Source organism: Passer domesticus, chromosome 6 (assembly GCF_036417665.1).
Source record: "Passer domesticus isolate bPasDom1 chromosome 6, bPasDom1.hap1, whole genome shotgun sequence".
NCBI lineage: Eukaryota > Metazoa > Chordata > Aves > Passeriformes > Passeridae > Passer > Passer domesticus.
Window position 1 is genome coordinate 46,767,920 of NC_087479.1, and position 24,747 is coordinate 46,792,666.

Consider the following 24,747-nt stretch of genomic DNA (forward strand, 5'->3'; position numbering starts at 1 on the left):
GACGTCGCCTGTCCCTGTGTCCCACGCACTTCATGGCCCTGCCCAAATCCTTGCCACCCCCACACCTCCTGCCCGCTCCTGACCCCGCTCAACGTTGGATGTTCTTCGTCATCCCCTGGCCCATCCTCCCCCATGGCTAGTGACACATCTGGCACCCACCCTGGGGAGGAGGAGACCTGCCTCTCCCTGGCTGCTGGCCCTTGTCTGCTCCTCAGGGCAGGGATCTCATGTTGTTTGCCTCACCTGAGTTATTTTGCAGCAGGCTGAAATTGCCAGGGAAGGGAACAACAATCCTGGCAGACCCTGGCAGCAAGGCAGCGTGACCCGTGGCTGACAGGATGGGGTGATAAGTGACAATGATGCTATTGATTCATCCCCACCCACGCCAGGATGTGATGGGGAACACAGGGACCCAACTCACCTTGTCACCACCTTGAGCAATTCCTGCTTCTGTCCCCCATGTAAACCTGACTTGGGAGGGGGGTATTGGCATGCTGGTGGAGTTTCCATCATGATGCAGAGAAAAGCCTCCAGCCACAATCAAGCACACATTTCATTTCCTTTGCCAGCACTAGATGTCATTTAATTATTTCCTTTAGTTTTCAGCAGAAGCTGCCCTAAGACGACCATCATTTATACAATCATTTCTCTTCCACATAACAAAACACTGAAGCAATTGTCACTTCTGATCCTGGGAGGAGTGTGGGCTCAGAAAGATGAGGCTCAACACCCCATCGCAACCCAAGGATCAGCTTAAAAGTTGCAATGTGTTTTCTTGAAGTGGGAGCAACCAGCTCTCACTGGTGATTTGGTGAGTCAGTCTGGACCTCCTGGGGCAGTTTCTGCTGTGTCAATATTTCCACAAAGGCTCCAAATTCTAATTTATTGTCACCTTTCTGCTAAGCTCCATCTTTACTTGCCACCACAGCCACTATTTTAAGTGTGACTGCCTGAGGTTAAGATCTTGAAACCAGTTTTAAGCACGTTGGCAAACACAATCTGTGGCTTTGCACACCCTCTCTCTGACCTTCTACATGCACAACAGCCTGTTAATAATTTTTTGCAGCGTGGGACGTGGCATCTCAGCCTCTCAGGCTGAGAACTCCTGGGTGTTTCTCAAGGTACACTGCCAGCAGGGTGACTTAGGGTTAGGGTTATGGTCAAAAATGTAAAGATGTCTTGCTCAGTGCTCATGATCAAAGGTGTTTGTAGGTTAGGGAGGTGTGGGAGCATCCTTGGCAGACACTGCAGCTGCACCAGGTCCTGCAGCCTCCAGCATCCTTCCCTCTGCAGCCAGGAGTCAATGAAGCTGAACAGCTCGGACACTGCCACTGCAGATCTCTATTAGCAGACAAATAGCTGCCAATCTTCCCTCCCTGCAGTACCACCATTTCATAAAACCCTTTCTCTTGCTTAGCACTGAGTTGTTTTGTTCTTAGCATTGCAACTCTAAATTGACTGGTGCAGTGAGGGAGGGATTAAGGGCACGGTCCTGGGCAAAGGTCTCCCACAACTCCTCGGGGCCAACCAGCTGCAGCCTCTGATCCCTGGGGTCACGCGCCCCACCCTGAACAAGGGCCACTTGTTTGGCATCGCTGGCAGAACTGGGCCCTGCAGAGGAGGCAGCTGGCCTGCCTGTGGCTGAGAAGAGTAGGGGCCCACTTCCTTTTCTGGACCAGGAGGGTGTCTCAGAGGGGAACCCAGACACCAGGCAGCTTTGGCTGGGTTTGAGGCAGGTTGTTGGAAAGGAATGGTCAGAATCAAGTGCAGGTCCTCAGAGCGCCCTTTGCACTTCTCTTCCCGTAATGGAAAGGTATGAAACCCAGCAGGGTTCAAAGGGAGCCTGTGTGTGGTGGTGACACAGCAGTGTGCTCTGCTCCTGCCTTGCCCTGGCCAACAAAACCTGAAATGGGTATCAGAGAAGCATGCCATGACCAGCCCCAGCAGCTAAACCCTCTTCAGGTTGCAGCTGCATCACAAGACCCTGGGGCATCAGCAATCCCTTGAAGGAAGGAGCTTAAGATGCCTCAGAAAGCCAAAACCTGAGGAGCATCCCAAGCATAAATGAACTTATTACAGCTGCCTGTAAGACAGAAACAGCAAGTTTGTCCTTGCAGTAGGGCATGAAGCTGCAGCAGTCCTTGACAGAGGGTGTTTTTGATGGCACATCATTGGAGCAAGGCAATAAGGGCAGTTTTGATGCTACAAGGTTGAACTATGGCCTGAAGCAGCTGTACTTGGCCCTATATGATGCAACCCCACAAGCCCCGAGTTTCCTTCCTTTTTTCCTATTTTGGGCACGTTTTGCCCTGTCATCCCCCACTGTGCTGACAGTGCTGGAGGAAGGCATGTGGCGCTTTCCCGCTGCCTTAGCATCCCACACACTGCAGCGGCTCACGTGCTCCTGTCCCCACCAGCCTTGACTCAGCTAATTTCCTCTCGCCCAAGGCGGTGACCAAGATCCTGCTGGCCCCATCCAGGCATCGGCAAATGCGATGGGTCAGGGTGGTGGAAGATGCCCAGGACCACCAGCACCTCCAGCACTGGGTCCGTGTCCAGCAGCAGTTGCCACAGAAGCAGCTGGCTGTGTGTGGCAGGCAGGGCTGGAGGTGGGGGCTTGCATCCCAGCATGGAGCGTCGTGGTATCTGACCTGCACAAAAGTGGGACAAATATCTGCACCTGCTTACTGAGCATGTTTGGAGCATCCTGTAATTAATGTTTGTTCAGCTGACGGCTGCTTAGCATTATTAGCGAATGATGAGTGGCTGATGTTGTTGCTGTTGCTACCTCAAAACATCTAATTTCAGCATCTGCACTGAGCAAAAGGGCCAGGGGCCAGACAGCTGGTACCAAGACCCTGCCAGGCTTTGCTTTTTTTGAGCAAATTTGTGCACATGGGCATCCCTGCCCTGCCCTAGCAGCCCCAAGTTTGGACCCAAGCGGTGGCCACGAAGGCAGGGACAGGACCTCTGTCAGTGGCATGTCAGGGCCAGCAGCTGCCCTTGCTAAGGCAGGAAGTGCAGAATCCCACGCTCAAGGTAGCAGGACTGAGCTTGGAGACAGATACAAGATGACATTCAGGGGACTAATCCAAAGCCCACTGAAGATTTCTTGTGTATTTAAGCCATTTTGATGAACATGCCAAACACCTGATAAATGAATGTATGTAAATGAGATACATTCCTCATTCCCACCCTTCCTCCCACACTGTTAGACACAGGCATGAGGAACAAGCACTCACACTGGGATGTTTGTTTATTTATTTATTGGGGAGGAAATAAGCTTTGGTGAGAGCAACACTTATGAAGCCTTTAAAAATAATTATTTTCTGATTACATTGTGATTAAAAAAAGTCAGCATCATCTTTATCTCCTTGTCCATAATCCTGCTGCTGCCTGAGCAGCCAGTTTGTTTTTTTAGGAGGTGTTTCTGGACAGCCGGCAGGGATTTTGAGGTGCCGTGTCCCCAGGCAGCACAGTGGCCTCTAGTGGCAATTCACATCCAGCCCTGGGGAAAGAAATCTGCAGGTTAACCTTGCAGGTTCCTTGTTCCCCAGGAAAATTAAGAATGGAGTCCAGAGGAGAGGCGTCCCTGTTCGGGGTGTGGTGTGATGTCAGGCAGGGAACCGAGCACACCCACGTACCCCATGTGCAAGGAGCAGTTGCTCCTGAGACCCCCACCCCTGCCCTCCACCCACGGCTCTGGAGATCCATTTAAGGCTGGCCACAGTTCCCAGTCCTGCCCCAGCCCCTGTCGTGCTGGTCTGCAGCCCGGGCCCCTCCATGGCTTGTGCTGCAGGCAGCCTATCTCCAGTGCCCTCTCCTGGTGGGACCTCAGTGCTGGGTTGTAGCCTTGTCCCTGTCTTGCAGCTCCAGGAGCTGTGTCCCACAGGTCTGTCTCCTAAAATCACTCTGAGCAGTATGCATGTCTAAGGAAAGCTGTCTTGTGCTATAATCTCTTTTATGAGGAGGAATAGCTTGGGCTTTCTTTCTTCAACCCATTCACACATTTCTAAAAGGTTTGTAGGTCCTTTACAGTTTTGAAGTCTTTCTCCCTCTTTGAGTTAGGCTGGAGCTTCCTGAAGCACTCACTAGCACATCGGTCTCCTCAGCAAACCAATATGAGTGTGTCCAGTGAGGCAGGGTCTTGAGGGCTCCCTTTAGGCAGATGGGAATAAATCATAGAATAATAGAATAATAGAATGGTTTGGGTTGGAAGAGACCTTAAAGATGATCCAGTTTCAGCCACCCTGGTGTGAGCAGGGACACCTTTCACTAGACCAGGTTACTCAGAGCTCTATCCAACATGACCTTTAACACTCCCAGGGATGGGGCATCCACAACTTCCCTGGGCAACCTATTTCAGTGCCTCATCACCCTCACAGAAAATAATTTCTTCGTAATATCTGATGTAAACCTGCCTTTGTTCAGTTTGAAGCCATTCCCCCTTGTCCTGTCACTACATGCTTTTGTAAATAATCCCTCTACATCTTTCCTGTAGGTTCCCTTCAGGTCCTGGAAGGCCGCAGTTAGGTTACCCTCAAGCCTTCTCTTTTCCAGGCTGAGCAATCCCAATTCTCTCAGCCTTTCCTCACAGGAGAGGTGCTCTATCCCTTTAATCATCTTGGTCTGCCTCCTCTGGACTCGGCTCAACAGGCTGATGTCCTTCCTGTGTTGCTCAATCTTGGAGACTGTCTGAGCACAGCCAAAACTAGCACTTTTTTTCTTGCTTCTTTCAGCTTGTGTGTGAGGCATTAGCCTCACTAATTTCTTTGAGAGATGTCCTCAGGTCCTACATGGCAGGTTGGTGTAGTCCTCAGTGTCACAGCAAAGGTGTCCTCCCATCGTGGGGCAGTTGTGTCTTTTGGCTTTGTCCTAAGACGTAGAGAACCTCTTATCAGGAGCAGAAATATGCATCAAGCTTTGCATGGGAGTCCATGCTCTCGTCCCCTTTCCCTGAGATTTGCTTGCTGCACATTAGGAGATCTTTCCTTCTCCCCCAGAAGTTTTGCCTCCAACTGTTGCTGGAAGGGAGGACTGCTGGCCTGCAGCCCATCAGCAGCAGGAAGGGACCCAGGCGGAGGGTACCCCCACGTTCTGGGCCCCTTGGATGTTATGAAGCCCATCATCAAAGAAAATGTGAGGCTGGATCTGGGCGAGGATGGGGCCTTTGGGAGCCCCATCCATGAAGAAAGCCTCGTCGATGGGCAGACCCCATTCCCGGAGCGTCTTGATGGCTCGGACGCCCATGTCCCGGCCGCTGCGCGCCGTCACCAGGTAGGTGCGGATGGGGCACTCTTCCTGGCCAAACTTCTTACACATCTTCCCGAGGTGCATGGCAAAAGCCTTCAGGGGACCCTGGAAGGACAGCAAGACAGTTGGGGGTGTGTGGGAAATAAGGAAACACCTACTCTGCCTGTACAAGCCACTCATGCCTCTCGCAGGCTTTGTCAGGGCTCTGCAGAGCACACAATGCCTGTGGGCTCCAGGACCGGGCAATGCTGGGACTGGGGCTGTGCACTGCGGTTCCTGGGAGGAAGGTGAGCCTTGTGGTGCTCATCCTAATCCCAAAGTGACCAGCAAGGTACATCCCAGCCAGCAGTGCCTCTGGGTCTGAGGCCTGTAGGGGCAGCAAGAGGGCACAGCCTACAAAAGGTGGTGTTGGGATCAGCCACAATCCTAGATATTTAGCGCTTATTTACAGGAGGTAACAGATCCATTTCCAGTGAGACTCCAGATCAGGCCCACACCAGGGACTGAGTACTGGATACATAGGGACTCTGTAAGGATTTCTGCTTTTGTGACTGTTCATGCCAAAGCCCTAGCAGAAGAGATGGCAGAGCCTGTGGGTGCCCATGGAAGCGAGGTGGCATGCTCACCTCTCCTATGGGGACGGCCTCCATCGCCCGCTCGTACTGCACTGCCCTCTCCAGGCCCTGCTCCTGGAAGATCTGGTCTGTCTCGTCGGAGAAGAGCACGGCATCCCCGTCAAACACCACGCGGAGTGGAGTGCTGGGGGCCTGCACCTCTTGCTGGAAGACGAGCGCCGCTGAGACCCCTGTGAGGCACAGCAAGGTGGGGTCAGGAGAGACAGCCCTCCCTGGGGCAGCTCATGCATGGCCAGCTGCTCCCCATGCATCTGCTGCAGCCCTGTCCCACATCACCATGCCAGGGCCTCCAAGCCAGGGAGATTTCTCAGGGAGTCAGCCCAGCCTTTCCCTGGCTGTGTAATCCCCTGAGAAAGTGCTGCTGATCAGAAACTGAGGTCTGGAGAGATACTGAAGTGTGGTAAGAGATGGTGGGTGGCTGTCAAGACATAAGCACCCCTCCTCCTGGTGCTTGCTCAGACTGCCAAGCCTCAATCTTTAATGCCCAGATTTAGCACACTGTTGTGTGAATAATACGGGCTGGCATCTTCATTGATTGTGGTAATTGGCTTAATTACAGTCTCCTCTTACAAGCTGCTCCCTGCCCACCCTCATATGTGGACCCAGGCTCCCAGATGGGAGACACTTGTCAGGGCAATGATTCTCTCAAGGAGGTTCCAAGAATGTGCTGTGTAGTGAAGGAAAGTCCAGGTTGCAGATGGCTTGCTCCTGACCTTGAAGGATGGTGGCCAATTGATGTGCTCATACCCAAGTCAATTAATAAGAAGGTGATTAACCCCATTAGAGGAGTTGGGGAGACTGCACTTCATCTCACTGAGGTCAGACACGTGCTTACTGAGCACATGGTAACTCTGCATGTACCAAGACAGCAAATTTCTGTGGCATCCTCACAAAGTCCTGGGAATCACTGATAAACTCTCATTGATGAATGGAATTGCACTTTTGGTTAGAAAGGCTTAAATGTCAGGCAGGGAATGACCAGCCCATGGCAGAGCTGTGTTCAGATTGATGCATAATGCACTCAGTGACTTGTGAGGTCATCTGAGCAAGCCTGGTGTGTTTGCAGGCTACTGGTAAGGACAGAAGAGGAGATTAAATTGTTCAGGACTGTAGTGGTAATCAGTGTGCCATCCACCCCTTGTCCCTGTGAAATCACAGGCTCTGGTGTTGTCTCTTGGTACTGAGCTGCTTGGAAAAAGTGTGGTGGGTTTGGGGACGTGGGATGGAGGGGAGAATGTACCTCTCCGGAGGGCATTGCAGACATCTGTCCTGTCAGCTGAGAGGAACAGCTTGACACCGTGGGACTTCAGGTACTGGGTGGAGTCCTCATCACTGACAAAACAGAACTTGGAGATCTCCAGGCCTTCAGGACAAGGGATGTGAGTGAAGTCTTATGGAGCAACATCCTCCTCACAGCCCCTCACTCCCTCCCCAGGTCTCAGTGTGCTTTTCTGCAAGAGTGCAGGGCAATGAATTTCCCAATGCCTGTGCTCTTGCTGCATCTTCTTGACCTGTTTTTGCTCCTATAAAACTGCAGAGTGCAGGTAAATATTCCCTCCATCCCTCTCTTAAATGAGCATTCCTCCTGACAGCACTCTGAGATTTAGGGTGGCTTTTTTAAACAACTTTTTTTTTTTATTTTCAGTACCTGCCTTAACATTCCCAGGCTGTGCAAAATGCTGCGACTTCTTGGTGTGAAAGATATGGCTGAGGGGAGCTGGCCTCCAAGAGAACCCCTTCCCCACTTCCCCTTGTATCCCCTGGCTCTCTGTTTGCCACTGATGATGCACTGTGGTGCCTGATCTGCCCTGCAGCCTCCCAGGGGCATCAGGCACTGCCAGGGACGGGTCCCCCTTACCGTAGTGCTTGGCGCTGTTGATGATGCGCACGCCGCTCTCTGGGCTGTTGTTGGAGAGCACCACGATGTCAAAGAGGTCCCTCTCTGCTGGGTTGCTCTCCAGGATCTTCTTGTTAACATACTGCACTGCCTGGGAGGAGATGGGACTCTTTTAAAGAGGCATGACTGCAGTACCTTTGCAGGGGTTCTTTTTCAGTTAAGGTTAGTGGTTTGTGCTGCATCTGTCAGCTATGGAAAGGCTGGCATGTTATGGAGAGCCAGACAGAGCAACCATCCTGGAAAAGCCAGGGGAGATGGACTGGTCAGGAGCACAGGTCTCAGTGCCCTGCAATGAGGCCAAGAGATCAGCACAGGCGTAACTACACCCCGTGATGGGAGTTGAGACTTAAAGCTGGGAAAGCTGAGCTTCCACCCCATCCTGTGAGTGTCTGCATGTTCCCCGTGCCAGGTGTGGGGCTCACCTGGATGAAGGCAAAGGCTGTGCCTGGTGGCAGGGGCTTGTCCTGGTTGGCCTGCTGGTGCCTTGTGTACTCCTCCTTGCCCTTCTCCAGGTAGAGCTTGTGCTCCTCCTCCAGGTTGAAGATGGCTCTGGTGGTCACAGCAATGACCAGTGCTGTGCTGGGGTCCTTCTGCAGGACAGGGAGGAAAGAGGAGTCAGGAGACAGCAGAGAAGGAGCTCAGGGAGGTGGGGTGAGCAGGGGGCACCAAGCAGAGTGGTAGGGTTGGGTGCTGGAGGTGTCACCCCTGTGTCACGGTTTCTGATGCCAGAGATACCACACCCAGTCTTCATCTTCAGGCCACCAAGGATGGGGCTGGCAGTTGTGAAACCCTAACCTGTCTGATAAGTGCCACATGATCCAAAGACAGCTCACACAGAGGGGATTGCTCCATAATTTTGTTCTTTGTGGGGACAGCACAGCCACAGTCATCTGTTTGTGCTGAGTTTCTCTGCATATACTGGTGGTACTACTCTTTGTGTCTGTTCTGGACAGCTGAACAAAGTCTCTGTGTATGTAGAGAAGCTGCTGCTTTCTCCCTGGTGCTCCAAAATTTAAGTGTGAGCAAATGTACCTGCCCAGTCCGAGCAACTGGAAATCACATGGACTTCAGTGGGACCAGGTGCCCAGCAGCCCTGGGACAGCCACTTCTGCTGAAACCCAGGCATGAGCAACTCAGGCCACCACAGTTCTGGGTTGTGGTGTGTTCTCTTCTGTGGTGGCATTTCAAGACTTGGTTTGGAAATACAGGATGTGTGTTTTGTAATGGACAGCCTTTTACCTGTTTTACATTGGTGTTTATGACTGTGCTTTCCAGGTCTGCCATCTTCAGCTCTCAGCCTTTAAAAGAAAATATAAAATTAAACTGAAAGATTATAATGTAGACAATCTATAGTCATTCTTGAGAGGGGGGAGAGTGGAAAGGAGACAGGAAACACCCTACACACTAAGTACAGCAGCCCAAATGAACCTGTTTCTGTTGACAGCCACTTTGCTCCGAGAAAAACTATTCTAATAGTTCCAACTAAATGTGATGGAAAAATGGCTTTTCAAACACAGATCACTTCTTTATTTTTACTTTATTCCACTCTGTGTGGAACTGCTGAAAGCTGTTGTGGATCTCTTTTCCAAGCAAAATAAGGCTGTCTTTAAAAGCCACAGTAGGTTAGATCTTACAGGTAGGTTTCTAGTTCACAACCTTGTCTTTTTTGCCCCTTTAGCTTGAATGGTGAATTTGTATCTACAAATGAAGGAGTTCACTGCATCAACAGCTCAACTGCAGCTGTAAAAGTCCAGAGTAAGTAGAAGAGTGTGGTGAGGGCTTGGATAAAGCTGAGACCCCTGCAGTGGGGTTGGTCTGCCCCTCACAGCCCTGTGAGCCAGTCAGGCCCTGCCTGATTACTGCACTGGGGGGCTGGGCAAGCAAAGAGCAAAGCCAACATGCAGTGTAAAGGACAAGTCAGGGTTCCACAGAGACCTGCCTTGTGCCCCAGTTTTATTTAATTAATGTTTATTGTTCAGGGACTGCAAAATGTTGCCTGGGCCAGTAGGCAACACACTTGGCTGATGCCAGCCGTGAGAGCCACAGCCTTGCCATGGGGGGCTCAGAGCTTGCATGTGCACTCCCCGACTGCCCCAGGAGTAGAAAGTAGAAAGCCAGGGCTACCTGGAGAGCCAGGAGATGCTGAGCATCCCTCTGCTTCCTCCACCCCCTGGCCCATCCATGCTGGGAAGGGGTCTCCTTCCAGAGAGGATGGCAAACACCAGCCCAGCGCAGGCAGAAACTTTCCTCTGACATAATCTCAGCCAAGTATTCTCTGAAAGTCAAATGCCAAGGAGGCAACGGAGCTGAGCAGCCCTTCCTGGTGGGAGAACCCACCTCTAATTTCTGCTTCGCTCTTCCAAGCACTGCAAACCAAGCTCGACTTCTCCTTTCCACCTCCCTGCCCCGATAACCCGCAGCGCTGTTCGCATCCAGACACAGGGATCCGCGCAGGCACACGTCTCGCTGCGAGACCCCAGGAAAACATTCCCGGCGGGTGCTGCTGGTCCCGGAGCAGATGTTTCCCCTGCACACAGGCAGGGTTCTGCCGGAGAGAAGCCCACACTCGCTCACTCACCCGAGCGCTGCCTCTGCTCCCGGCCCGTCCAGCGGCAGCATCCCGCGCTGCCCGGCGCCGCTGTTTATATTTCCCCCTGCCGCGCCGCAGGAAGCAGCCGGGAGCCGGGATGGGCGCAGCTCCGCTCCCCGGAGCGCTGGGATTTGTAGGCAGCGCCCTGCCCCGGCCAGACTGCATTTCCCAGCTGGCATCGCACAGGATCGCGGGCACCTGGGCCTGGCTTCGGACACGGCCGCGGCCACCGTGGGCAGGGGGCTCGGCGCTGTTCCTGCTGCCGGAGCCCGCTCGGCGCTTGGGCTCAGATCGCTGTCTGCAAGCCGCGATGGCTTTTTGCTGCAGCTGGAGTATTTATAGCGTGCTTCTAGTCCTCTCATTTCCCAGCCCCTGAATGGCTGTATTTTTGACTGAAAAAAATGGGGGTACCTGGTCCAGAGTGGCTCGCAGGGATGCAGGGAGCAAAGGCAGGTGCAGAGCGTGGCTGGGTGCAGCACGTTCACAATTTTACTGTAATGGTTTGGGGTCCCTTTCCCCCTCTTTTTTTTTTTTTTTTTTTTTTTTTTTTTTTTTTTTTTTTTTTTTTTTTTTTTTTTTTTTTCCCTGAAAGCCATGTCTCACATGCTGTCCTGAGTAGGGTTGATTTTGGGGTAGGATTTTACTTTCCTGGGTAGGCTGTGTGGCACCCAGCCCTGTGGGGCTCATGGTGCCAGGATAGTTCAACACCCCTTTTCTGTCCAAGAGTGTGACTGTCAGGGATGTGGGGGGAAGAGGATGATGGGAGGGGGGCTCAGGGACCCAGGACCATCCTGCAGCTTTTCCTTTGCCCCACTGCTGGAACAAGGTCCACTGCTGCAGCCTGCCCATCCTTGGAGACCAAATAGAGACCAAACTCACCTGCACTAAGGCTGAGCAGTTGTCCACCCACATGATATCAGGCTATTACCAGGATCACCCAATCTCCTCCCAAAATGTGGGAAGGCATCAGGGTCCTGTGAAGCTTGGTCTCAGTGAGGTCATAAGAATCATAGAGTGATTTTGGTTGGAAAGGTCCTAAGGACCATCTGGTTTCAACCTCTTCCACCACAGGCAGGGATGCCATGCACCAGATCAGCTTGCTCAGGGCCCCGTCCAATCTGGCCTTAAACTCTTCCAGGGATGAGGCCACAACTTCTTTGGGTGATGTGTTCCAGTGTCTCATTACCCTCTAAGTAAAGAATTTCTTCCTAAGATCTGAATTTCTTCTCTTTTAGCTGTCTCTAGCAAACAACCTGTTGAAAAGGCTACTTACATGCTCAGATCTTAGTGTGCTTATGCAGACCCCCTTTCCCTGGAGGATTTTAATATTCCTTATTCCCCCATCCCCCTAATGCATTTCTCTTGTGCATTCCTTGAGACTTCCAGTTTAGTGCAAAAAGTTCCCCCAGAGGTTTGCTGCATCATCATTCCTGCATCTCCTGCTCCTGGAGATGGTGCTTTTCTGAGCAGCAGGAGTGAAAGGCCCTTGTGAGTGTGGCTGTTTTTTGGGGGGTTGAGGGGCAGCCCTAGCCCCTCTCCACAGGCTGTGGCAATGCCTTGGTGGCCATGTGAAAATCTGGAAGGGCTGGTGAGTCAGGGTGGTGTGACAGAGCTGGGACAGCTCTGGTTTCTGGGGCATCTCCTCTCATCACTACATCATCCACTAGACACTGGCAGTTTTGTAGTATGGGTCCCTGCTCCTGACACCACCCCAAATTTACGTGGCAAAAAGGTAGGTTCTGCTGAATTGGCAGCAAGGGAGGAAGTTTATAAGCATAAATTTAATGCAATGGAAGCCTGTGAAATTGCTTCTGGCTGTGTGCCTGGTGCTTCTGTTGGCGCTGGAGGATGAAACCACCCAAGCAGTATCCCCTTGTCCTGTCTGTCCTCCTTGCTGTGTTGTAGCAGAGCATTCCTGTTCATCCACACACACATTTTGCAGGCCCTCACTCAGTGCATGCCCTGTGGGCCAAGGAGCTGGCCTTCCCCAGTGCAGAGCTCACCAGGGACGCATGCAGTCGTGCACCCATCCCCTTGACAGTGTCCATTCCCTTGTGCTGAGTGCCTGCAGCCACACAGTCCAGCCCAGCATCACTGCAGGGATAACTTGGAGAAGCAAATTTCCCAGAGCTGGGAGCAATGCCCTCCAGCTTCTTGCAGGCAGGAGGGCAGGTTTTGCTTCCTAGTCCAGCAGGGAGTTCCCCGCTGGCTTTTCGCCTGCATGAACGCTGCTTGGGTCAGCGGTGAGGTGGGGCCAGCGGAGCTGCTGGGGCCACCCGGCTCCTGAGCTGGCAAAGCAGACTTTCCTGTTTCGGCCGTGCTGTGCAGCCACCATCCCTTCTGCACCCTCAGCTGTGTGCCTGCTGGGCTCCCATCTCAGCCCACAGCATGCCCCTGCCACATGTGGTGGCTTGACTGGCGCCTGGGCGGCAGGGAGGGGAGGCTGACGCTGGGAAGGATACTTGTGGGTAAGTCTGGATTTGGGCACCCAGTCAGCACAGGGTGGGAGTGAGAGTCAGGGCTCCCCTAGCCCCTTTTCCAGGAACATGGATGCTTGATGCTCCCAGCAGACTGCCCATTGAGACTTTGCCTCCTGTGCCAGACTGCAGCGGGGCTGTCCCCATTGTTCCCAAAGTGGTGCTGTAGTTCATTCTTCGGGTTGGGGTAAAGGTTTTTTTTTTAAAGTAGGGTCAATGTTAGACTAATGTGACACAGCTTGTGGCAGGCAAAATGTACTGGCACTCCTAATTGAGTGCTGGGTGGATGCCTGCTCACCTGTGCTGTCCTGTCCACCCTTCACTCCAAAGCTGCAGTCTGGCACCTCTAAAATACCTGAGAGATGCTTCGGGTGTCCAATGACACAGAAGTCCCAGGTGGCCCTGGACAAGTCATTTAACCTGCACTCGTAGTCCCAGCAATGAAGCCACGGGGTGACAGCAATTCCCATGTCTCTCTAGCCCCATGCCCGCATGCAGCAAAGCACACTGCTGGAAAAAGAAAGGGTGCTTGCTGGCTTTGTGGGCTCAGCGAAGTGCAGACGTGGTCTCCTCCTCCCCGGGAAGATCCCCATGCAAGGAGCACCTTGGGATGGGCAGAGCGTGGTCAGGATGCAGGCAGAGTGAGGTGGAGTTGGCTGCTTGAGCAGGGACCCGCTGGTACACAGGGCAGGAGGCTGGGCAGCCACAGGCAGCCACAGGCACATACCTGCCAGCCCTACCTGCAGAGCCTCTCACCGTGCAGCACATCTCCGGACACACCTGTGCCGCTGACGCGAAAGGAATCTGGCTATGAGGAAGTGTTCATGCTGGAATAAGAGCTTTGCCATGGGGAAAGCAATGCTGTAAAACCATCCTGCTTTAAATCTGAAGCCTTCCCTCAGGCTGTGTCAGCACTGCCATGTGCACAGGCCGAGCTCATGGAAAGTTTCCGAGCCGGTGTGGCCCCAGCCTGGTGGCAGCACTGCCACCAGCCCTGTTGCAAGCCCAGGAGCCAACCTTACTGCTCCTCAGCCCTGCGACAGGAGGGGAAATAGCCAAAAATTGGTGTTAGCTGATGATGGGGCTTTCCTGGAGCTGAGCAAACCCTTCAGCTCACTCTGCCTGGGCGGGGAGGAGCCAGCACAAAACAGGTCTTGGCTTTTGTCCCCTGCAGCCAAGTGATTCCTCTTATAATGCCCTGGACCCCTCAATCTCTCCGCGTTCAGCAGGCAGACTTGCAAGGATATGAAGGAGAAGGCTTGATGGGAGGGGTCAGCTGGCGCAGAGCCCTCCCTGCCAGCAGCTCCCTCCCGCTCCATTTCATATCTCATTGTCAATGTGGCCAAGCTCTAATCACTTACCCTAAGCTCTATATTTTAATTGTGTTTGCTCTCATTAGAGCCCTGGGCTACGGGCAGCACACGTGCTACCGGAGAGGAAATCCCCACCCTGTTAATTTTGCCTGTGTTCCCAGGTCACCGCAGATTAGCCATGGCAGTGGCAGCCAGGAAAGGCAGGACTACAGCCTCCCCACACACCAGCATCACCACCACGGCTTGGCCGGGCTCCCTGGACAGCTGGCTTAGCTGGATCCCGTGTGAGTACAGCGTCTCCTGCCCTCCTCTCCCAGGCAGTGTTACCTGGTGGGGCTTCTGGACTCTGAGGCTGTGTATTCACTTCACCCTCCCTTCAAATTCTATTTTCTAGTAGACTCCATCAGGGAGGTATTACTGCAGTATGGTACCACACTGCTTCAGAAGCAGAGGGTATCTTTGCTACCCATTTGGGGAATGGTTTTCAGCCTCAGTCTCCCTGACTGGGGCCTGTCAAGGATTCTAGGGGCAATTTTGAAAGTACAACTCCTTAATGCTGAAGGACCAAGAAGAGGTTTAAATGTACTCTGTATGTTTTGCATGGTTTTAACTCTTCTATCCAACTCTGCTCCCTGAACATTGCACCAGTACCCAAATGGGCACTCATCACTGTGGCTGTGGCAGGGGCCATCCTCCTCCTTCTCTTCCTCATCTGCATCATCAAGTGCTGCTGCACCAAGAGGAAGCCCAAGAAGAAGGAGAGAATTGGCTTGTGCGCCGTCAGCAACCCCACCACGATCAACCTTGTGCGTCCTGCCTTCCCCTCAATCCCACCTCCCTCCTTCCTGAGGGGTTTGCTGCTGCACTGCCCAGCCCCAGGATGGTGGGAGCATGGCATGGCAGGGATATAGCTGAGTGTTCTCTCTGCCACAGGTCCAGCCTGAGATGGAGGACCTGGAGCGGGAAGTAGAGCAGAAGCGGCGAGGAAAGCTGCAGTACTCCCTGGAGTACAACTTCCGCATGCAGGAGGTGGGGATGCTCATGGCTATGGCACAGCAGCGAAAAAACATGCTCTTGCTTGGTCCCTCTTTGCTGCCCTCTCCCACCTGCCTGCAGCCCACTGTCTCTCATGCTTGTGTGGTGTCAAGGTGTTCCTCACTGCTGCACTCCCTTCCCACTGAGCCCCCTGCTGCCTGGCCCCATCCTTCTCCAGTCGGTGACCTTGTGCCTCACTCCTCTCCAGCTGAAGGTGGGCGTGAAGCGGGCAGTTGAGCTGAAGGCCATGGACAGCGGAGGCACATCTGATCCATATGTGATTGTCTACCTAACGTCCGACAGGAGGAAGAGATACGAGACCAAGGTTTACCGCAAAACCCTGAACCCCATCTTCAACGAGAGCTTCACTTTCCAGGTACAAACCAAAGCCAATGATGGTTTTTTGGTCCCATCAAGAGTGTTGGATAGACACTGCTCCCTGGGCAAAAACCTCTCTGGACTAGGAGATGCTTATGCAATCAGGACTGGGAAATGTGAGAGAGGAATACCCTCATGGGGCAGGGCTGCCACTGAGGACTGAGTCCAGGCTTTTGGGTCCTCCCCTGCAGGTACCCCAGGCTGAGGTGTCTGAATCCACACTGGTGATGCAGGTCTATGACTTCAACCGCTTTTCCAAGCACGACATCATTGGTGAGGTCCAGCTGCCCCTGGCCAGTGTCGACCTGCAGCATGTCATTGAGCAGTGGAGTGACCTGGCGGTGGCCAGTAAAGTGGAGGTTGGTGCTGGTGGGTGGGAAACTGCTGGGAGGGATGTGCTGTTGCTTGGCTTGCCACCGCCCCAAGAAGAAAGCCCTTAGGGGCAAGCATGAGAGTGGGGGAGATGCAGGAAACCTGGGGCCAGCCTGGTGCTCCAGCCTCAGGTGAGCTGGCTCCTCTGCTGGTGCTAATTACTGTCATCTCTCCATCAGGAAGAGCATCTGGGTGAGATCTGCTTCTCGCTGCGCTACGTCCCCAGCACTGGCAAGCTGACAGTGCTCATCCTGGAAGCCAGGCAGCTGAAACGGATGGACTCTGATGGACTTTCAGGTCAGTGGGGGCTGCTTGTGCTCAGACCTTCCTACTCCTGCCCAGGCCTCAGTGGTGGCACCAAGAGCTGCAAAGCCTTGAAAACTCTTGGTGTTAAGATCTGCTTCCTGCTGCAACCACCATATTCAGCCCTTGGCTGACTCTCAACACAGATACTCCAGCTTTGGGCAGTACTGGAGGTGTCTCCCAGGAGGAGATGTCATGGCTGGATTGTACAGGCAGCTGGATTGTACAGCAGGAGGAAATGAGCTCTGAGGGGGCTTTCTCACCATGGGGAGTGACAAGTGGGATGCCATGGTCTCCTTGGGAATGGCTCAGGAAAGTTGTTTTGTGGCTGAGTTCTTCAGTCAAAAACTGTGACTTGTCCCAGTTGTGCCTTCTCTCTCTTCAGATCCTTTTGTCAAGGTGCATCTCATACTGAACAGGAAGAAATGGAAGAAAAAAAGGACAAGTGTGAAGAAAAACACTTTAAGCCCTTACTTCAACGAGGTGTTTGTTTTTGAGGTGCCTTTCAGTCAGATCCAGGTGGGTTTCCCTGAAGTGCCCAGGGTTGAGCAGGTCCCCACTGCAGCAAACCTCTTCCCACTGACCCTCTTTCTTGTGTCCCCCACAGAATGTGGACGTGGTCATCTCCGTCTGGGATCATGACAAAGTGACCAAGAACGAGCCCATTGGCAAACTCTTCCTGGGCTGCCGCGCCACAGGGAACCAGCTGCGGCACTGGTCCGACATGCTGTCCCACCCACGCCGGCCCCTCGCCCAGTGGCACATCCTGCAGCCCCCGGAGGTGGTGGACAAAGCCCTGGGACTCAAGTCCCACCTCAAGCTGCCCCTGCACTCCAGATAGTGGAGGTCTCCTCCTCCACCCCAGGAGCAGGATGGTGGGCTTGTGGAGGAGTGAGAAGGTTCTGCTCAGCAAGCTCGAGACATGTTGGTCCCAGCTCATTGTCAGCAAAGAGGGGACTGCGACTCCTTCTGGCCAAGAGATGATCTGGCTGCTGGTCAGCTCGTGCTCTGTGTTACACCTGGGACGGCAGCTCGGCATCCCAGAGGAAGGCTGGACATGGAGCAGAAGGTGCTAGAGGGGATGTCATGGGTGCAGGAGCCAGCTCATCCCAACTGCTCATGGGCTGGGGGTGGAAATACACAGAGCTTCAGGCTCATGCAAAACAGAGTCCATTGATATTTATAAAATAGAGGGTTAACGTGCTGGTGGCATGGGTGGGAAGTTTCTTTAGTGGTGAATAACTTGGCAAGAAGTGTGTTCTTGGAAAGGCTTCATGTTTCCTGTGAAGGCTTTTAAACAAGACCAAGATACTGAAGAATGTAAGAGGCTTGAGAGCAGGAATACAAGTGGATGGGGAAGGTGTTGGAGATGTTGGACTTGCTCTTTAGTGTCTCTGCAATGTGTGCTCTGTGTCCTGGCTAGAGGCTAAATGAGAAGCAATGGAGCTTCACACTTAGCCCGTTCTCAGCCCATGATGATTTGTGCACACTAAGATGTGATTCAGCTCTGGGACTCACCAGTGGCCATCCCCATGCCCCACACGGGTGAAGATGCAGTGTCAGCTCCTTTCACCTCACATGGTCCTACAGGAATGGCACAGCAGGGTTTGCACCTCTGGCACCTGGAGGTCCTGCCAGGGTGGAGGGGGCTGAGGCTCTTGCTTTCACACTGTGATCATACCACCCTGGTAAAGGCTGGCTTGCAGCCCTCACGTCACTTCAGGTTTCGTGTTTAATCTGGGAGGTTTTTTGTGGCCACATGTCCTGCCCCACCCTGCTTTGTGGGCCTTGGTGTTGGGGCTACGTAAGCAAAGATCTCTCCTAGAAGGATGAGGACATGGAGTGGTGCTGCTACATGCCCTTGAGTATGCTGTAGTTTGGGGTGACTCCAGAGCAGCTTTTCTGAGCCATCTGCAGGAGGAAGCTCCCTGCACTGGGAATTGCTCCTGTTCTAAAATCCTTCTGCTACAAAGCAGCCGCAGAGCACAAGATCTGGGCTCATGCTGTGGAATTTTGGCCCCAAAGAAAAAAGTATTTTTCACCACAGGGAGCTGCAGGCTCAGTGCTAATAGCTATTGCCTGGACTCTGGAGGGGAGAGAGCCTGGCACATTAATGAAAAGCTATTAATATTAAAAAGCAGTTAATCTGTGATTACCCAGAGCTCCACAGAGTGACTACCCAAGAGTTAAACAAACATGAAGCTGAGGAAGATTATGAAAAGTCTCGATAGAGATTAATGACCTGAGCTTAACCATAAAAAGCTGCTGCTGTGTCTGCCTCTTGATGAATATTCTCCAGGCTTCGCTGTGGCCATGAGGAGGGGAGAAATGACAGGGTGGTTTTGAGATGACTGTAACAAGTGAAGTGTGGCTTCTGCTGGGGAAACAGCATCTGCTGGCAGCCGCTAATGAGATGGAGGAGGAAATCAGTCACCTGAGAAAGACTTGTAACGGGAGGTTTTAAAGACTCAGCCTTCAGTCTCCACATTAGAATCAGCCTAGAACAGGCTGTGCAGAAGGGAACATCTCTGAATTGGGTTTGGGGTTCCAAATCTATTGCCAGGTTGGTTTTTGGTGATGCTGTTGTGGTGATTTAGGGCCATGCAGCATCCAGAAATGGCAGTTCTCATTTTTGTGTCTGTGTATGTGTGCTTTTTCCAGTCCCCCTATTTTGAAGTCACAGCCTTGAGGTTCACTGCATAATTTATGGAGCTGGGCATAAAAGTATGTGCGTATTAGTCCCAAAACAGAGACAGCCCCTCCTTGAGAAGCCTTACTTACTCCCCATACCAGTGCCTGCCCCTTCTCTCTCCAGCTCTGGCCTTGTTCAGCGCCTGGATCACCAGTGCAGTGCTGGGTGAGCAGAGCTGGAGAGGGAAGCCCATGGTGCTTTTAGGGAAAGGCCGGGGAATGTGGGAGTGAGCACCCAGCTGGGCTGGCTCTGGGCGACCTGGAGTGAGCCTTTGTGCAGTAAATCTCAGCAAACTGAGTTGTTTGTTCAGGAGGGAGAGGCGAGCAGGTGAGGATGTTCTCCACCCAGCTCCAGTTTTTAATGCACCGCCAAGGCTGCTTTTTCCCTCCGTCACCATTTCTCTTTCTCAGTAAGCCTTGTGTGCTCACAGCACGGCTTTGAGCACTCTCCTCCTCTGGCAGGATCCTCTTAGTGTCTGCTGGCAGCTGTTTGAAGCAGGGCTGGTGGATCTGGGCTTCATTTCATGCCTTATTTCACCCCAAATGAACGCAGCCTGCTCGGGAGCCTGTTTGCAGGGAGGCAGACAGCCCTGTCTCGTGTGCAAGCCATCTCCTTTTCACCTCCCTGTGGCCTTGGCGGGGCTGGTTGTCCCTCATCGATCAAAACCAGATGTCTGAGCATCTTCTGCCTCACCAGTGCTCCTCCTGCACTTGGAGGGTGGAAGATGAGACAGGAGAAGTAAAGGAGGGGGAAAACCAACTGCTCAGCTTTTGTCAGTGCTGTATTCTCGTGTCTGCATCTAGAGGGCAGGGCAGTACGTGCTCTGGGCTGGGTCCCTGTGTCATCTGGTCTGTGGCCCCCGCTAGAGCCTCAGCAGCCCAGATTTCTTCTTCTGGAGATGGATTCCCTGTTCAAGAGGCAGAGAAAGCAGCGATGCTGTGCAAGCCCGTTCCCATGGCTGCACAGCCATGGGGCAATGCTGGAGTGGCTTTTTCCAGGAGGCAGGAGCCAGCCCTTGCCTGATCCTCCACCACAGGGGCAAAGAGGGTTTTGCTGGTGGTTAAGGGGGGTAAAAGCAGGGATCCAATCCATCCAAAGTGCCCAGGTGGTTGTTGGGGAGTTTGTCTCTTTGCATTTAATTAGCAGCTTTGCAGGTCAGTGGCAGGGCAAAAAGCAGGGCTTGGGCCAAGCAGAGGTCTGTTAAAAGAGACAAGAAGCAGTGAAAATTGAGGTGTTTGTTATTAAGATTTATAATCTCGATTATTTACATCCAGATCCAAGACTTCTGACCTCCAGAAGTCCCTCCCAAAGTTAATTATTCCCTCATTCGGTGATTTTTTTTGGCTATTTGTCCCTGCACTCAAGGAAATCAAATGGGAAGGCTGCACAAGGAGAAGGCTGAGCCTCATATGTGCTTGTCACCAGTCGTCTGCAGTGAGACAAAAATGATTACGGGCTGTCATCGTTCGGCCTGGGTATGGGCTGGCTGTCCTCCAGCCACAGATTTTTTGGCTAGTCTTAGAGTTTTTGGGAGCTGGAGAGCATCTAAGCTCTTCTCACTAGGAGCAAGCATGCCTGCTTTATAAATATTCCTTAGCTAGCATCTCTTTGCCTTGCAATTTTATGGGCAAAATGTGTACTTTTGTCATACATGGGCTTATTTTTTAAAAGCTCCAGCTCCTGGATCCTTATCCCTAGTTTCCTTTCTCTATCCTTATTCTCCTACCTTTTTCTCCCCCTTTTTGTCTGTTCCATTTTCCCAGCCCCTTTCACCTGCTCTGACTGCTGCTGGGGCTCTTCTGTCTGGGACTGTTCCTGCCCCAGCTTGGGCTTGTTTTGCTTCTGGATACAGAAATATTGTTTAGACCACTTTACATCTCAGTGCTCTGCCATGGGCAGGAAGGGAGGGGTAGAAGCCCCAGACAGTCCAGTCTGAGAAACAGGAATAATAATGGGTGCACAGAGGTGCTCCCCAAAGTTCCAATTTGAACTTTGTGGGCAGACCTGGAAAAAACAGACTTCTCATTTCTCCAGATTTCAGGTCTAGGTAGGATGGAACCAAAGGAGAAGCAGCATGAGGATTTCACAGCTTTTATGCTGCTGGGCAAAAAGTGCTCCCTGAAGTTCAGCATTCTGGGTGAATGGGTACCCATCAGTGATGACTTGTTGCATGTCAACAAGATGGGAATTTCTCAACCAGCTTTGCTGACTTCACAGAGAGGTGATGAAACCCCTGCAGGCACTTATTGCCACTCAACTGCAGAAACAAGCACAGAGCCAGTTAGGAAAAGGAGTTTAACTGAGCTGAAAAGAGGCCTTGACCTGCAAACAACTCAGCCTGTATTGTATTTTACATTCTGTGAGCAGCATCTGGGAAGATGGTGGGTTTGCAAACGAGTGTTTCATCACCCTGCTCGTGAACATGGACATTGCAGATGTCCTTGTCTGAGCCTGAAAATCTCTTTGTGGGAAACAGGCACTTTGAGTGAATCAGTCATTGCTGACTTAGTGAAAGAAACATTGCCCTCTTGGAAGAGCCAGTGAAGAGCCAGTGCCCATGAAAGAGGTGCCTGTCTCACGTGGAAACCAGCCCACTTGGCATCTGGTTTTGCCCTGGATAGAGAGCATTTTCCTCTTAACTTTTACATACAAGTCAGAGCAGTTTAGACATAGAAGCCTGAATCTTGGCACAAAGGTTTTCACATAAGACAGTCCAGTTAAAACACTTGGCTTTGGTGCTCACTCTGGATGTGACAGAGGATGTGTTCATACCTGCAAAGGCCTCTCCTGAATGTTTCTCTGCTTTGGATGCACTCATCCCACACCACCCCCAACTTTTGCTCAGGTCTGCCTTTATAAAAGAACATTAATGTTCCAGATACTCTGGATTAATTGGCTTTGGGGATGTTCTTGAGAGATGCTCAGTGGGGTTGGGTGTTGAGATTTCCTGGCGCAGCCCTCTCCTACTCTGAGCTCATCCCCTCCATTGCCAAACCTGGATTAGAAGCACCTCCAGAAGAGCTTCCAGAGGCCCATCTCCTTGCAGCTGTCTTCTACCAAGGCTTTCTCAATGTGTGCATCTAGGTGAGGCTGCCAAGGATCTTTGCAGCTGACAGGTGTTCTTTGTAAAATGAGGTGTCTGGGGTCACAGAGCATTTACAAAAAGCCAGTGTGCTTGGAATGGGTAAATTCTGGAGAATCATTCCTTGCATGGCTACTTGTTTGTAGAGCAATTGCTGACCTTGGGGAGAGAAGAGCTTTGTGATTTATCAGGTTTTTTTTGAGCTCTGTAGCCTTTTTTTTTTTTTTAACTAACACTATGTTCTTGCTGCTGCTTTGTCTTGGCACAGAGAGCCTGAAAGACCTTTTGAGAGCAAACATATATTTCAGCCATACTCATTTGAGCACACAGAGGTCTCAGCCTGTTCTCCAGACACGCTCTGGGTCATACCCTGGTCTTAACCAGGCTTTGAGGATGTGCATACACATGAAGGATTGTGATCAGGTGTTGGGTCACTTCGGTAATACTATCCAGGGGCAAGCTGGGTGGAAATTCCAGAGGGATCACCTCCTGTACACATTAAATGCTGAAGGCCTGGGCACGGAGCAGTGCTTGTCAGAGGTGTTCACTTTCCAGGGGGCTGCCAACTCAGCCTGGGGTCATGGAGGAAGTGCCACACTGTGGAAGAGTCCAAGGCTTCTGGTCCGGGGCAGAAGTGAGAAAAGCTCCTCAGAGGAGTGAGGTTTGTGTCCAGGGCTGTGCTGGGAACTGAGTGATCCTAACCCTGGCTATGAACACAGACTCTCCATCACTGGAGACTGAAACCCCTCTATGCTACCATGGTCAGAAGGGACTTCACCCAGAGGAGTTTCCTGGTTTTTACCTTCTCCCTCAAGCCTCTCTTCACCCTTCTGTGTTTTCATTTTGAAATGCAGCCCTTCCTGCAGGCTCCAGCTTGCAGTGAGCTGCAAACTCTTCTGGAAGCCCACACCAAAAAGTGTCCCTTTGGAGTGGAAGGGATCATTAAAATGCCTTGTTTCTCCTCAAGGCCCGTGTTTATATCAAAAGCAGCCATGTGTGAATACTTCTGTGTGTCCATAGGGAGTTGTTCTGTTCCTACAGGCACTTGTCCGAAGCTGGTGACTATAAAAGTGAGGTGAATGAAGAGGAGGGTGGGGATGTGGTGTTCATACTCCTGCAACGTGGCAAGATACCCTGATCACTCTTCTTAGCACCATCAGCAGGAGGCAATGACTGCTTCAGCAAGATTGGTTTGCATGTCTCCTTGCTCATGCAGCTGCAGAGATGAGCTGTTCTGGTCTCACCAGTCCTTTTTTTAATACTGTTTGGCAGATGGAAGAGGCTGAGAGCAGAGGGGCAGTCCACAACATGGGGTCCCTAATGCAGGCCCACAGATCCAGTCCCAACCCTGCTCCTCCCCTGCCATCTCCAGCAGACTCCCCTTCAAGGCCAAGCTCTCCTGTCACTTGTCCCTCTTTTTGCTGCTGTTCTGAGCCCAATTTCAGCCCCCTGCACCACATGCCAGCTCCAAGAAATCTCTCAGGAGGAACAAGAAAAAGCTGCATCCCAAGGAACCCACTTGTCAGAAACCTGTGTGTTGCCCCTTCACAGGACCCATCATCACTCAGGTAATGACTGCATCCCCCTGGGGAACACCAACAGTGGGCAGGGCTGTGCCTGGACAGCACTGACAGCTCCATCAGTGACAGCTCCAGCAGTGACAGCTTCCCTGACACGAGCTGCCTGCCCAGCGATGGCAGCCTGAGTGTCATCCCTACCTCTGCCACAGAGAGGGTTCTGCTCACACCTCAAGGCTGACATCTGGGCTCTGCTCCATGGGGACTGTCATGGAATGGGGCAGCCCTGTTTGTGGGATATCGAAGCCTCACTGGAAAAAGGGAATTGTGTCCTCATCCACTGCTGGGATGGCTTCTCCCAGGGTCCTGTGTGCATCATTGTGCAGCTGATGGTCAAACACAGCATGAAGCAGCTGTCAGCTTATGAATTTGTGATGTATCTGCTGAACAGGAGGAGTGTCATCAGGACCTGCTGGAGCCTGAGGGCATCAACATCATGTGCCTGCAGCACTCCCTGTCAAGGAAGACAGCATGGAGCTAAATGGACAGGGTGGCTGTGTTGGTTGGCAGCTGCCCTGTACAGGAACAGCCAAAAACCTTAATCCCATTCCATGGGCAAATGAGGTGACTGTAGCTGTGGGATGTAGGACAGCACTGGTGCAAAGGTGTGAAAGTGATGGTAGAGTTCCTGGGGGTTGGTGTCAGCAGAAGTAGAGAAATGGGGAGCTCTTTTAGGGACACACTGGAGGGTAGCGGGTGTGTCCTGGGCAGGATGGGAGCCATGTGCTTTGCTTTGGTGCAATGTGATTTTGGGAAAGCAAAGGGCAGTCAAGTACAGGTTTCCCCAGTGACCTTGCCTGAACTTTTACTGTGATCATCATTGCTGCTGAGCAGCATGTTTGTGTTTTGTTAATCTGGTGTCATAGTGCCTTTCCATTTGATCCTTGTGGGATGCTGAAGAGGAGGCAAGGTGTAAAGGTGTAGGAGAGTGTCATGAGGAGCAGCTTGCATGGGTTTATCAGCCTCATCCTTCCAACACATGGTGATTCCGTGGAGGAGCCTGGCCCAGAAAAGCTACACCTGAGTAAAAAACCCCTCTAAACATCGTGCAGAAGCTCCTGTGTGTGACAGGTCTCCCCTCTGTCTGACCTCACAGGATGGTGGAAGTGCTCTTGGAATGGTGGCCCACACCCATGGTGCATT

The 24,747-nt window shown here is 52.3% G+C and overlaps 2 protein-coding genes across 2 annotated transcripts; one reads left to right on the plus strand and one right to left on the minus strand.

Annotated features, from left to right (window-relative positions):
- Nucleotides 1-3,238: 3,238 nt before the first annotated feature.
- On the minus strand, nt 3,239-10,503 carry LOC135303418 (cytosolic 5'-nucleotidase 1A-like). The gene is made up of 7 exons (XM_064425224.1): nt 10,364-10,503; nt 9,025-9,083; nt 8,208-8,375; nt 7,747-7,876; nt 7,129-7,251; nt 5,880-6,058; nt 3,239-5,358 (listed from the first exon to the last, which is right to left on the minus strand). The coding sequence occupies exons 2-7, from the start codon at nt 9,067-9,069 to the stop codon at nt 5,056-5,058; spliced, it is 948 nt and encodes a 315-aa protein (XP_064281294.1). The 5' UTR covers nt 9,070-9,083; nt 10,364-10,503; the 3' UTR covers nt 3,239-5,055.
- On the plus strand, nt 8,372-23,571 carry SYT8 (synaptotagmin 8). Its single transcript, XM_064425223.1, has 9 exons — nt 8,372-9,540; nt 14,327-14,449; nt 14,814-14,971; nt 15,099-15,194; nt 15,409-15,576; nt 15,770-15,937; nt 16,130-16,247; nt 16,639-16,772; nt 16,861-23,571. The coding sequence occupies exons 2-9, from the start codon at nt 14,344-14,346 to the stop codon at nt 17,092-17,094; spliced, it is 1,182 nt and encodes a 393-aa protein (XP_064281293.1). The 5' UTR covers nt 8,372-9,540; nt 14,327-14,343; the 3' UTR covers nt 17,095-23,571.
- The last annotated feature ends 1,176 nt before the right edge of the window (nt 23,572-24,747 follow it).

What these genes read in the sequence shown, in the direction of transcription:
- LOC135303418 (XM_064425224.1), bottom strand. Translation starts at nt 9,069, where the DNA reads ATGGCAGACCTGGAAAGCACAGTCATAAACACCAATGTAAAACAG. An exon ending in TAAACACCAATGTAAAACAG is followed by an intron (nt 8,376 to 9,024) that starts GTAAAAGGCTGT and finishes CCTGTCCTGCAG; the next exon opens with AAGGACCCCAGCACAGCACT. An exon ending in CAGCCTTTGCCTTCATCCAG is followed by an intron (nt 7,877 to 8,207) that starts GTGAGCCCCACA and finishes ATCTCCTCCCAG; the next exon opens with GCAGTGCAGTATGTTAACAA.
- SYT8 (XM_064425223.1), top strand. Translation starts at nt 14,344, where the DNA reads ATGGCAGTGGCAGCCAGGAAAGGCAGGACTACAGCCTCCCCACACACC. An exon ending in CTGGCTTAGCTGGATCCCGT is followed by an intron (nt 14,450 to 14,813) that starts GTGAGTACAGCG and finishes ACATTGCACCAG; the next exon opens with TACCCAAATGGGCACTCATC. An exon ending in TGCCTTTCAGTCAGATCCAG is followed by an intron (nt 16,773 to 16,860) that starts GTGGGTTTCCCT and finishes TGTCCCCCACAG; the next exon opens with AATGTGGACGTGGTCATCTC.